At 40.8% G+C, this 14,405-nt stretch overlaps 1 protein-coding gene and 1 non-coding gene across 7 annotated transcripts in view; one reads left to right on the top strand and one right to left on the bottom strand.

The window, feature by feature from the left end:
- The window catches only part of sws (patatin like phospholipase domain containing sws), a 182,453-nt gene that overhangs the window by 149,383 nt on the left and 18,665 nt on the right, over positions 1 to 14,405 (top strand). For 5 of the 6 annotated variants that reach the window (XR_007602676.2, XM_055062847.1, XM_055062846.1 and 2 more), the window contains exon 27: positions 447 to 569. Coding sequence is in view for 5 of the 6 variants with exons in the window: in XM_055062847.1 (XP_054918822.1) it covers positions 447 to 569 (123 nt within the window). In the remaining variant the exon portion in view is untranslated. Of the gene's footprint in view, positions 1 to 446; positions 570 to 6,795; positions 8,814 to 14,405 lie in introns of those variants that run through there. The other variant, XM_055062848.2, reaches the window with a different exon arrangement.
- Positions 5,487 to 5,558, bottom strand: TRNAA-CGC (transfer RNA alanine (anticodon CGC)). Its single transcript has one exon. It is a non-coding gene; the product is annotated as a tRNA-Ala (tRNA).

Raw genomic sequence — 14,405 nt, 5'->3', positions numbered from 1 at the left:
CATCAATAAATATACACAGTAACAGTAGGAAGAAGCGCATTGATCCAAACACCCTTCTTGATTGACGTCAGCTGTTGGCCAATCACAGCCACATATGGGAATCCACTGTATTACAAAGTAAAGCATCCCAAAAAGAGTTAAGAGTAGGCTTGTGTTGAAAAGAGAGCATTTGAAAGAAAGGTGACTTTACACTCTGCTTGGGAGCTCCAAGCGCTGCGCACGACTGCAAAACTTGGCTGTGATGGTCACAGCAGTTTATGCTGCCTGCAGACTGTGTTCTTTCACCAAGCCTGAGGGGTGGTTCAGGACCCCTTTAAACTCTCATTTTGGTAATACGATGTGGGGACAGTCAAAAGTAAGCTGTTTGTGTTAACTGCTTGAAATTTCTCACCAAATGTTTTGGCAGGATACTGGTTTCATACATTGCATGGTTGTGTGTGCTGCAGGAGCGGCATTCAACCAGACTATCTATGATCTGTTTGGGGACCGCCAGATCGAGGACCTGTGGCTGCCTTACTTCACTGTCACCACCGACATTACCAGCAGCTGCATGCGCATCCATCGGCATGGTAAGCAAAAGACCGTCTGATTTGCATTTTGTCTGTAGTAGGGGCACCCAGGACTCTTTTAAAAGATTTCTGTATGAGTACTCCAAGATTTTGCTGTAATGCCAAACTATATTTCAGTTCTCCTTATAAGATCCCCTCAAAATTTGCCTGCAATATGAATTTCTGATGACAGGCTACTCTACACATCAATCATCACAACTTGCATTAACACTGTTTACAGTGGAAACTCAATTATACAACTTTCAAGGGACCACAAGAAAATGTAGTATTATCAGAGATCTAGCAATAATATAAACGTAGTGGTTGGCACTGTACAACAGGGATATGCAGAACTTTCAGTAGTCATTGATTCTGTTCGTGTAGAACTTCAAGGGCTTGCAGTGTAATTATCTCTATGACCTTCTAAACTCAGTTGATTTGCTCTACCTGTGGCTTTCTCCAGCTTGACTATAGCGAGGGGCCGCATTTTGTAACAGTTATTTTCCTTTGAGTCTATTTTTCCTTTTGTCATCTGTAACAGCAAGAGGCCTGTCATGGCAATAACAATGGCTTAGCGGCATGCAAGCCAGAGACAAAGGGCCTCTGAAATGTTTCCCCAAGGTCAAATAACGGATGAACAGAATTAATACGAAATGTGAGTCCAAGTCCTGAAAACTGCAGTTTTTAGTGGGAGAACAGTAAGCAAACTGTTACATTGTTTAAAAGTGCACAATAATGTTCAGCATGTACTGACTGCTGCTGTTCAACATGTGGCAGTGGTGTGTGGCTTGCTCTACACGGCAGACAGGTGCCTAAAGGCTACCGTGCATGGGCTATTTTCTATAAAAATTTGCGACATGAACACTGTATGCACCTACATACACCAGCATTGTGCTTTCATGTGCACATGGGCACTGAAAGTGTATGCAGTCACAATTGGCATAATTACCCATAGAGATGGACTTAAGAATGCCATGGAAGAAATTCTCCATCAACAGTATGGAAGTAGCAGAGGGGAGCAATCATTGGACAGCTTTATCTTGGTGTCACTTATGGTCTGCCACACTTACAGTTTACATGCTAAGCACTGTGAAGAACTGCATTCATTTAGCATTCTTGATAAACTCACAATAGCATGTTTCCCAGAGATGCAAGCAACCTGCAGTCTGGCTGCAAAACAACAAAGAAACCAAGTGGATGTGTTGTCAGACTTCGCTCAATCAGCTCTGCAATGGAGTGAAAGCAGTGTTCTTTCTGCCTTCGGATGCCATCATGGTGCACATGGCACACTAGCCTTCTGGATGAGCATCTCTGTGCAAATTGTTATACTACACTGATCTGAGGGGAGCAGACTAAACGCTAAACTCTCTTAGCATTTTGGAATACTGACATGGTGTGTGGTGTCCCCCAGGCACATGTTCATGATTGCCACTGACACTGCTCGTCTTGGCCCTCACTGGTTGTTTCCACAAGCACTTTGCACATGGCATATTTGTGAAGCCAGCCACCACTTGCCTCACTTCTGTGTCTGTTCAGCGCACTGGTTTGCATCATTTTTACCACAAGTCGAGACTGTACATTGTCCTAGTGTAAATACTTGGGTGAGAGAAAAAGAATGACAATGCACATGCCTTATCTCAGCCACATCTGTTTCCACTATTGCATTCTGCAGTCCAACTCGCCCACATTGTCACCGTGACTACTGCCAATTGTATGAATCAGTTTATGTGCAAGCTGGTGTCATGCTACCATACATATAAAGGGCCCCTGAAACGGTTTGGACAAATTTTGTAGACGCGTAGGGTACAGCTAAAGTTAATCATTCGCGCCACAATTTGTGTCAAGCGTTACATATTAAGAGAGCTACGGACGATTACAAGTTACCCTCCTCTATAGCCATGCATTTTCTCCTCAACTTGTTCGCCAAGTGATCGGACCTAAGCTCCGCCTTCACTGGCTCTGCGGCATGATGACATGTTGGGTCGTCTACTTTCGGTTCTCTCCAAAGCCTCTCCAACCTCTCCGCCAGCTACTTGGCAGGCGACCCCAAGCGAGAGCTAGCGAAGCAGCGCGAGATGCGAGCATTCTGTCGCAGCGCCGAACATGTCTGGTATTCCAGTAACCACAGGCGAGCCGGGCGTTTCGACAGATGCGTGGAGGCATAAACTCAAGCTGATGAAGGAACTTTAGCGTAGACGTACGTGAGCGGACTGATCGATCTGCACGGTCCAGCCACGTGTTGGTGCAGAGCTTAACTAGCCAAACAAAGAGCCAATATTGCTCTAACCAAGTGTAAAACATTTTAAATATTTATAAAAACAATGTGTTAAGGATTACGCTCCTGCGAGAAATTTATACCAGCAGCCAAGAATACACTTTGTTTGGTTGAGCTCTGTGCCACCAGGTGGCTGCACCATGCAGACCATTCACATTTGCGCTTCTGCTCATCCCATGAACAGCATGGTCAAATGGCCATGCCCTGTCCCCTTGTGCTTGCATTTACCCAAATACCGTACTCGCGAAATGCTATTGTGGTAGTAATCTTTTAGTGTAAAGGGATGGCCGCAAACGGGCAAATCCTGGCGCCGATCGGATAGCAACAGTCCGATGCGCTGCAACCATTCCACTCGTCTGTGGACTTTTGGAGGGACACGATGTCGCAGCTTGACATATTGCCAGTCGCTATGTTCACAGCGCATAACACAACAAAGGCGAATTATGGTGCTCCGACGCTGACCACGGAGCTCTCGTCAAAATGGAGCACGTTGTAACACAAGCAGAAGATGCTTGCTGCGTGCCAGAAGTGCTTAAGTGTAGAGAAAAATTTTTCTTGTGCATTCTCTTTCTGTTACTTTCTTTTTACAAAAACAAATTAACTAACATTCCAACTATTACGAACAATATTTGTTCACCATAAAGTTGGAAAAATTATTGATGACGCACCCTGGGCAGCCACTCGGATAGCTCGCCCTACTAGCGTCATTAGGGCAATTTATGTCAAATAGGTAAAGCGATAGCTCGCCCTACTAGTGTCATTAGGGCACTTTACGTCAAATAGGTAGGGGAGGCTTAAAATTCAGCCGAGTGGTGTGCTGCGGTCGGCAGCGATGTACATTTTTGAAACCCTATTATAAATTACATGCTTTACGTGGAGCACTTAGGTGCATCAATTAATGATCAGAAGGACCTACTCTAGCAACTCACTACATTTGTACAAAATCATCAATATCGTTTCAGGGTCCCTTTAATGCATTGTTTATATGGGGCGCTTGCTGGGCCCCAGTTTGTCATAAATGTAGGTTGTCACATAAACAGAGGATGCATAATTGAGGTTTCACTGTAATCCATTTTGGCAAACCTCTGCTTCGTATGTCTAGATATTCACCACTGCACTATAAGAGCATAAAATGTTCTTTAAAATTTACAGAGTTATACTTTTAGGCACAAGACATTCTGCTATTAATTCATTCATGCATATTTCATGCATCACTTCATTTGCATTGCAGTACCTAGGGAGTTTTGCTGAAACTATTCTTTTGTGGCAGAGCATGGTTATTGCATCATCTCGAGCTCAGCTGCCCCTGGTGCCTGCAGGCATGATTCAAGGGAGACTGCTGTCTCCTCTCTGTCCAATGTTTCAGCTGCCATATGTTTGTAAATGCAATTCATTATTGTCTGCTTTTGTGCATATCATGAAGGTGTCTTCTTTATCCATGAAATTATGCTTTTAATGTCATGCAACTGTTTTTCTCAGTGTATAAAGTACCTGTCCGCCTGAACTCTGATAACCTGGGGTGTGTTAATATTGAGCTCTTTTGTGTCAAATATTCAGTCAGATCAAGAAAAAGAAATTAATATTAAACCAAATGCAGTCAAACCTCGTTGATACGATCCCATTACATATAATTTCCCAGCACCAAATTCGCAATTGAGAACACAAAAAATGACCCAGTAAAGTTAAGCTTATTTTTACTGGGTCGTACGTTCCCGGAAAACACTATTTTTCGTCACCAATGTTCAGTACATCGCCACACTTTGATCGTATGATACATTTTCCAGCCGCTAGACCCCATGTAAAAAAGAAAATGGGGGAAGTGCACGCGATCGAGTACAGTAAATAGCTGCTCGCCACACCAGCTTCACTGCAATACTCGCCTGTCCATCTCGTGTAAAAACGCTGGCGCGCACTCAGTTTCTCATTCTGGTACCAGCAAATCTTCTCCGAGGTCATCGCACACCTCATTTACAGCTATTGCCACCAACCCTATTGCAATAAGTATCTTCGCCTATCTGTTCCACAGTGTGTGGTGCCATTGGAAGCATACTGCACACTTTTAATAGGTGATAATCCTAACAGGCCGCCGTATCCTACTGCAGACTGTGATCGTATACATTTTCTGGCTGTTACATCCCATATAAACAAGAAAAGGCACGAAGTGCGCGCAATTGAGAACAGTAGCCACCTGCCACATCAAGTTCCCCGCAATACTTGCCAGCCCATCTCATATGAAAACGGCGGCGCGCACTCGGTTTCTAAAACTGGTACTAGCAAATCTCCTTCTGGGTTGGTGCACACCTCATTCACAGCTGTCGCCACCAAACCTAGTGCGATAAGCATCTTCACCTATCAATTTTACGGTGCATGGGGCATAGTGTGTAGTGCTGTAGGTAGCCTACTGCACGCTTTTAGTAGGCGATAATACAAAGGATCCACGATTCCCAGCTGCAGGCGGCATGGTGTGAATGTCACATTTCGCTTTGGCGACTATTGGCGTCGCCCACCAGCTTGATTTCGTTTCGGTTTCTCGTTGCTGCCTTGAAACACTGCACAAGGAGCCGACAAACAGCAAGGAAAACATAGGGGATATTACTTGTGCTTAATAAATGAAATAAATAAGTGATAAATTAATGGAAATGAAGGTGGATGAAAAAACAACTTGCCGCAGGTGGGGAACGATCCCAGGTCTTCGCATTGCGCGTGCAATGCTCTACCAATTGAGCTACTGCGGCTTTTATGTTGGCTTCTTATGATATGATTAATAAAAGTTGGGCCCCTCAGTTAACCCCCTTTTTCTCGTTTATTGCGCAATAGTAAAATAACGTATGTCTCTCAAGCTGCGGAAGCCCCACCAGCTCGATGCCCGTCAGCGTTTCATGCCTCGTGCACAACGATTCGCCCAACGCTTTGCATTACGTAGATGTCAAGTGCAGTTAAGTCTGTCTAATTTTTTATTTAATTTGAATCATATGTTTTCTCGGTTAGCATGTTTTTTCTTGCATTTCTTTTTCCATAACGTATGAATGAGGTTCTACTGTATAGAATGTAAGAAAATGCTTACAGGTACTTTAGTGCTTACAAATTCTGTGTAAGAAAATCGGCTGCTGTGCATGCTTGGTAATCTAATCGCATTGTGTAATAAGAATGTTACCAGCTGTCATTAACTTTGGATACCTACAAATGGAGTTATACAGTGCAGTCTACTCTTACTAAAGGAAACAGCGAATTTTATATCAAGACTCGGAAAACATATTTTGTGTTTGTCATTAGACTGCCTGCCTAATGCTTCATTTTAAGCAGCTTGTATTATGATCTTGATAATATCTGCGTGAATGAACTAGTGTTTGATACAATCTATGTGCCTTTCTGCGGCTGATCAGACAGATCTTCACGTATGCTCCTAGGATTTCAGACTTTCACCCTTTCCCTTTCCATACGTACTGCTGTTGCTGCTTCTTTTCTCTGCATGTGGTATCTTTCTATAGGTCCTCTTGAACCCCACGAACTTTGTAGTGATGGCAACTGTGCACCATGCAAAAGCTGTGTGCATCAAGGTACCATGGATCTTTTACTAGATGTACCAAATATTAAAGAAACCGAACAGTGTCGAGCATAAATGTGGATCACCAAGTATAGATTACTTTTTTGGCTAACCCATGGGCTCTCAAATTTCGCACAAAGATTCACTATAAATGTACTTAAATACCATGTTAAGATACATTACTTGCCTGTTTTGTCCAGAATAAATCTGAACTGTAACACACAGCAATGCACAAAGGGTAAAATTTGCAGCAATGGAATGGTGCTACTACCTGTAATTGTTAGGGTGAAATTATAAGCTATTGGCGAAACACAGAGCATGCCTGGTTTAGCCGTTACAGTGACATATGGTGCCACAATTTCATTCCTGAAAATTCTGCACTTTGTTTAGCTTCACCTTTGGCTTTGGATTTATCCCGAATGTAACAGGCAAGTAGTGCACCCCAATGTGATGTGGCAGCCCCACCACCATCAGCTTGTGGAGAATGCAAGGTACGCACAGCAGAGAATTAGGCCAGCTCTGGAACGATGCAGCTGCAACCCTGTCACCATCTTCATCTCCTCTGAGCATGTGTTGTGACTTAGAACCTGTAAATAAATGAAAGACTGTCCAACCCACCTCGCCATCACCACAGTAGTATTAAAAAGTACGTCCTGCAAAGCATTCCTGTGTAAAATTGGATTGTGTATGAGTCAGGTGTTTCAGCCATAAGTATAACAAGAAGTATACCTGGCATTTCCTATTCCTGCAGCTCTCTCTAGATGTTCTGTTCGTCAGTCTAATTATTTGAGCATTCACTATTCAATTTGTATTTGTGTTTTTGCACACCCCTACTGGTAATTACTGCTTTGGGGACCTGATATTTTTTATTTTTTATGGGCCTATCAAATGTACTTTAGCTCAAATGTACGTTAGCAGAGCTTACTGTATATAGTTATAATAGTTACTGTATATATACAGTCGAATCTCGTTAATTCGAAAACACTTAATCTGAACTTCCGGTTTATTCGAACTAATGCTGTGGTCCTGTCAAGGTTATGTGTATTCCAATGGGCAATCGCAAATGACCAAGCATTTGCGATTGTTAATTTGAACATACCGCGCTCCGACAGTAATCTCAGCAGCACGCCAAATCACCCGGTGACGCCTCTGACCAGCGCTGCTCTTACCCCGCCATAGAGGAAAAGTTAAAAAAGAAAGAAAAAAAAAGGGGGGGGAAACGTAACGAAAATTTCACCCTCTCTCAAATTGCAAGGTTGCCGTCTCTGCGTCGTAAGGCCCCAGCTGCACTAGCGGCAAAATGCACGCATCAGAAAAGATCGGTCCTGGGCTGAGTGTTGGCCGGCGTGGGCAGTTTCGTGGCACTCGCTCACTGTGTGCTTGCATGCCGCGATATTGCCCACTTGCACTGTTCGTGCATTGTGCTATGGTGCACGAATACTTCAAGAAGAAGTCCTTCTTTTAACTCAAACAAATTTTCGGGCCCCTTCGAGTTTAAATTATCGAGATTCGACTAGTTATATATAGGTTGATGTTCAATTCATTTCTACTCACTTTGCTACTTTAAAAATGCACTTAGGTTGTTGTTGCATCAAGCATGGCTAAATATATATACAGGTAGCCATGATCAAATATGTGTGACAGTAGTCTCCAGGAAAGTAGAGTGCTTTGCAATGGCAGCAGTGTCATGGTGAAAGCTGTTAATTCTTGACTCGCCTGGTGTAAAAATAAAGTTTAAAATATTGTGGTTTTGGTAGCAACTTCTAGGTTGCAGCCACTTTGCTGAGATATGCATGAGGAAGGTGGGTGATTAAGCAAGCTGTAGAAGAAACTTGTGGAAAAGGGAGCACAGTAGCGGAGAGCAAGAGCTTTCGAGGAAGATCCTGCATTTCAGTGAGAAATTCGGACATCATGTGAATGGGAAGAATAGGTGAATGTAATGTAGTGGTGCAATTCTGAGCCTATTTGAGGGTGTTCATGATGTATGCCTGCTGTGATTTTTGAGGAAGCTGATGGATACTTGAATTTGTCTAAGAAATGATTTGTACATGAGTAACTGGTTGGAGTGTGGAAATATTCAAAACTTTCAAATGGCAAATTGATTGTTGCCCTATTCAATTCAGTCTTTGAATCAACCATTCATTATTCGTAAGTGCGAGTATTTTTCAAGTAGTTTTCTAATACTTCAAATCACCACTGGTGTGATAAATTTCAACCCAGTGGCCTTATTAGACAAAACACGAGAAGTTTCATAGTGGAGCATGCTCTCTGTCACTCAGGAATATACTTTTCTGGTTGAACCACTATCATTCGTACTCGCCAATGAGTCCCGACTATTTGAATAAATTGCTTGTTTGCTCCTTATGCTCCATTTGTGCTTTTCATAACCAACACTTCATAACATGTTATTACACTTCATAACATGAAGTGTAATAACAGAAGCTTGCTACCATTTTGAATATACTAGGATGTGAAATCAGTTGTGGGAATGGCAGTTTATTATTCGAAAACAGAGAAGTATTTCATATACGATTCAATTTGCTCCTCACTCTATTGAATTCGTATTTGATTTAGTCTCAGAAAATTCTATTAGTACACCCCTAGTAAGTTGTGAAGCGTAACATAGGGTTTCAGTAGTCTTAATGCTTTATTTGCAATGAAGTTAGGTTAGTTGTGTGTGCATGGCAAGGATCATTGGACAAACTAAACACCAAAACACATGTACATTTGAACCGATTCCTTCTAGACATGAGTGATTGAATAAATAAAACGAATCTGAGTCTATTGACAGAGAGTAAAGAACACAAATTTATGCTTGTTAGAGAGGATCAGTCATTTGTGATTGCACCAGCCTCTCACATGTTTTTGTTTTGGAGAGAGCTTTGGTCAGAAATGTTATTTATGGTATGGTCAGAGAACATTTGAATAAGACTGGATACACACTGTGGTAGACAGTTAGGTGAAGAAAGAAAGTGGTTCGTATACAAATTCCTGTGTACTTCCATTAAACTTTGGTATGCTATAAGTTTAACTAAGATAATTTTGGTAGCCAGTGCGTGTGACACATTGTATTCAATACTTAAGAATTGTCTTTAAGGATCACATCAAATTGGAGGTTGTCAAAATCCTTGTGAACACCTTGTTGGCAGAAATGGAAGAAGCTTACTGAGGTCAAGAAGTTCATGATACAAAAGTAAATAATGTTGTGTGGTTTTGTAAAGGAAGCTAGTTTAGGAAATTGGTCAGTAGTTTAAAGGGAGAAGCATGTGACTCGATTTGCAGACTTGAACAGCTTTTCCCACTTTCCATTTGTAGGCAGCTGCACATAATGGCTTGAGAACTGAGAATGAAAGTTAGGAAGCCAAAGTGAAAAAATGCGTTATTTAACTTTAGCCTGCTCTATTGCTGTAATTGTGGAAAATTACGCTCAATATGAGCTACAACGCGAAAGCGTATGGCAAGGTGGTCGCATGTTGTAGCTCGTACTGAGCACGATAGTACTGAGCATAAAATCAAGCACTCTGTTGATCCTGCACTATTAAAGCTTGAGTGGGCTGACTTTCGTAGGTTTTGGCCATTCATTGCCTTGGTTAATATTCTGTTAAAACTTTCATGTACAGTATGCAGCTCTTTAGTGATACAGCAGATACCCGTGGAGGTGGAAATGCTGCGTTCATTGCTATTGAAGCAGCAAAGAAGGTACATGATCTCGTGATGCTGAGGTTATGGCCCAATAATGGCTGTACAATGTATGTGTAAATGAAGCTGTGAGGTTGTATAGCCAAATAAACTGAAATTCTTTCTTTTCCTGGCAAATGTTTTCCATTAAAATAGTAAACATAACAGAAATAGAAATACTTTCCATTAAAGTGTAGCTAAAGGCATGCAAAACATTTAAGCTGACTAGCTTCCTGTTTTACGTTTATCAGTGTGAAACTTCCTTCTCCTAAGACTCATTGGTACTAGTGCTGTTTATGTGCAGGGTTCAGCGTGCAATGTTTTGTGTTATATCTGTGGCTGTCAAACTCACATTAGGTAGTATTGTAATTAAATTTAACTCTTTAACCACCCTTTTGTAGTTTTGCTACCAAATTTTTGTGCAATTCTTTGGACTGGCTCCTAAGCTTTTAAATGAGCTTGATGGCTAGTTATAATAACGCATTGCAGGTAAGAGACCTCCATCACGTGTGAAGCAGTTATTTATTTGATGGAGGGGATTAAGATGGAAAAAATGGGGGAAAACGGTTCTAAAAGCATTCTTGTCTTCGTAAAGCATTGGCTTTTTATGGTGTCAACAGCGTGACTCTTCTTATGACCACCTTTGCAAATTTTCTTGTTATATAGTCTGGATGCAGGTGCTAATCCGACAAAAATATTTTTAGTGCATTTAGAACTTGTACATTTTTATTAAATGAAGTTGAGTTCTATCGGCAATTTTCTTTTATTGTTAAATCTTTAACTTCAATGGACCACTAATTATGACTATTTGCTTGGATTTGGTTACTCACAGGTCACTATATCGGCATACTTCAGTTGTATACACTTTTTTGCCTTGTAGTTTTTAATTTCTTAATTGTGGAGAAGTCATGCAGGCAATCAAGAAAATATTACTGTTCCTACTCAAACTAAACTAAAACCATGCCATAGACAGTGGGAGCCTAATTTTCTTGTATTGCTCTCATAACTGCTGCATGTGTTTAATTCATACTGTCACATTGAAACAAGTGCTTACATATATTTATCTGTGATATAGAGATGTATACCATTATATGTGTACCGTTATATGTGTGGCCACTAGGCCTGATAGCAGGCTGCATATCTTTATTTACATCACTTGCTGCATGTTTGAGAGTGCCATTGCAAGAAACTTAATGTGACTTAAAGTTTCCTCAAATAAATGTAGGCTCACCAATATTTGAAAAGCTAGTCTGTATTCGCTGTTTATAGAGAGAATATAAAAAAAGAACTTGTCACTTTATCAGCAGCTGCTGACACTGTACTGTTGGGTTCCCCTAAAAATATCTTGTTTAATTTTTTAGTGCATGGTATGTTATTTGGGGCACCCTGTGTCCCACTTAACGTGTGGGTTTAACAGAGAACAGAATAGCTTTATGAGGAGCATTGGGAACTGCATTCAGCTAATGTAAAATGTAGAGGGACATTTACTGTTTTTCCATACTTTAACCTCGTAAAACCCTTTGTAGACATTACATTGCACATTGCCTTCAATCTTCTTTTAAAATTAACTCTGTAGTGATTACTCGAAATATTCATCCTAGATATGAAGTATGGTGCATGTGGAACTGTACGGAAGTGGGTTACTCATAATCTTGTTACCCGCCTTCAAGAAAGTCCACATCCGTGTGTTGTCACAGATGATGGGAAGCAATCTTGATGTGTTTCTAATTCCTTGACATTGCGGGAAAATCAAGAATGCAGCAGCAACATGGCAATGAACTACATGTAGTTCAATCTTCATCTCTGTGTTTAGGCAATGAAATGCAGTTTTTTACTATAGTGAACCTGAGGAGATGGTTACTTTTTTTCACGTACATGGAGATGCAGCTTTTAACACATAACCGCGGTATTTAAATTTTTAAAAAGTGCTTTTCATGTTTGTAACTTATCAGTAGACAATAAAAACCAGCTTGAAAAGTGATTCTGCTCGGGAGGTTAAGGTTTTGTTCATTTAATATTTAGCTTAACTCCCATCTTTTAGTGTTATACCATACTGTAGCCAGAGTAATAGAAAAGTTGTGTGGCTGCATATTATAAGCAAGGTTTCTAGGCCCTCTGTTGTGTGGCGCAACTCCTCAGCTCATTAATGTTGTTTAAGTAGCTCTGAAAAGGAGCCTAACTGCTTAGTTATACAACAGTTCAATTATATTTTCAACTAACATTGCTTTATTTTTAGTCAGTCCCTTGCGGCTTATGTTTATTTGGTGTTTTGTGTATTGAAATTGTGGTTATCACACATACATATATCTAGTTGAATTTAATGTGGCACAAGCTGTCACATAACAGGTGTTAACTGAAGTGTTGATGTAGGCTTATCAGCAACCTTTAAAAAAATTAACCTGCATTTTTTAAGCACTTATGGCTGATGTTGCACAGGGGCATGATTGTTGCAAATTTGTTCACTTTTGTTGAACAATTTATGAAGTTAGCTTCTTTTGTTCCAACCATGCATCTGCAAATGAATCTTACTTATATGGGGGATCATTAAAAAATTAGAGCTAGTGTTATATGGCATGTAGGAATGCGCATGTTCCCCAGCTCTCACTGTGAGACCATGCATGCATGGCATGACTGACAAATGCACAAGAATGCCATAGTGTAGGACGTAGTTATATGCTTTCCATTTGCTGTAGTAAATGCATGTCAACTCTACATTGAAGCCTTCATCCTGTGCTTGTGGCGTAGCGTTCATTAATAACATTTTTATTGGACGCACTTACACACCAAAGTCAGTTTCTTTGTAGTTATTTTTACTGTTCTTTTTGCGTTGTCTGTGTTCATACTTTATTTTATTTATTCATTCATTGTTCTATTGCAATTTCTTTTCTTTCTTCTTCTCTTTTTTTTTCTTTTGATATCCTAAAAGTTTGCACAGGCACTGCAGAATGCTGCAGTTTTACTGGTTTGACTGTTGTTATTGCAGTGATGCAGAGACAGTGGCAAACTGAAATCATGTTATATTCTAATGCTCATTTGTACCCAGGCCTGCCTCATGTGCTGCTCAGGTTTGTGCTTAAAATTTGTCTGTGCAGAGAAGCTTTGTGTTGTGTACATTGGTTTGTTTTTTGGCCACAGTTCACGACAAAGACTTTCCAGGTTTTTTTAGCAGGCACAAAAGTGCCACTTTTGGCATATGGCATAGAATGCAATGTGTAGCATGATGACTGGTCTTGGATGTTGTAGTGCAGTACTGGTATCTGATTTTGCCAGTGCTCTCAGCTGAGCTGCCCTAGTTTCTTTTCTGCTTGTAAAAGTGGCAGGGTAATTTGTTTAGAGTCCCTGCTGCTAACAAAAGGCTGCCTCATATTGCTAATTTGCTTTGCTTGTTTTCTCGTGCTCTGTTGAAAGGCTTGCCATTGAAAACACACAGCTTGATGCTATTGCAGTTTCACTGAACTATTACCGATTGAGAAAATGATTCCCTTGACTTGCATCTGGCTCCTTATTTTACAACCATATGACTTTTATGAGGTATCTGCCGAGTGCACCTATGCATGCCAACTTTTTAGAAAGGCTTTGCCTAACTCTGCAAGTGTGTTTTTTAGGCAGTCCATTCCAGATTTCAGTGGACCACCACACATAAATTTCTTATGGAGATCTTTTTACTTCATAAGGTGCACACAACAACAATTCTATACACGCTATAAGCATTCTTTGTTAATAGATATGCTTGATAAACACTTTGGCTTATGGAATTTTCAGGGACATTGGTATTGGTAAACCCTGAAGTACCTAATAAGCTGACAATGTTGCACATTATGACAGGCTCCACTTAGCTGCTACTGTTTGCACTTCCAGAGCAATCACGAATACAAAATAAACTTTTTAATTTTCTAAAATGCAGTAATCAGTATTGCTCACATTTAGCTGTTGAGTGTGCAACATGTGTTCAGTAACATAACGTAACAGTGTAAACCCTTAAAATTTTACTCCATCTGTCTAGCTCTTTGACTATGCCTATGTTATCTAATAAATCAGTTCTGTGATAGTAGCTTGCAATCTGATGCAGAAAAATTTTTTTTAACCTTAGCTTATAACTGCATTGACTTAAAAGTCACATTTGTAACTACTGCCACATTCCTATTTTAGCCCCATAACTGCACATGCACAGCAGTTTGTCATGGACATGGTTACACTACACTGCATGTAGCGCCAACCATGCACTCTGCTGGTTGCATTTCATCCTCGGGTGAGAGTAAATGGCAGTCAACCAGGTGCACCCTATTGTCTGCTGAGCTGGAATGGCCACCAACTTGGCCACGCAGTTGCTTTGGTGCAGTTTCATGTGGCTGAAGACTTT

Source organism: Dermacentor andersoni, chromosome 1 (assembly GCF_023375885.2).
Source record: "Dermacentor andersoni chromosome 1, qqDerAnde1_hic_scaffold, whole genome shotgun sequence".
Classification (NCBI taxonomy): Eukaryota; Metazoa; Arthropoda; class Arachnida; order Ixodida; family Ixodidae; genus Dermacentor; species Dermacentor andersoni.
The sequence above is the reverse complement of the archived record's forward strand: the minus strand, read 5'-3'. Positions and strand labels throughout refer to the sequence as shown.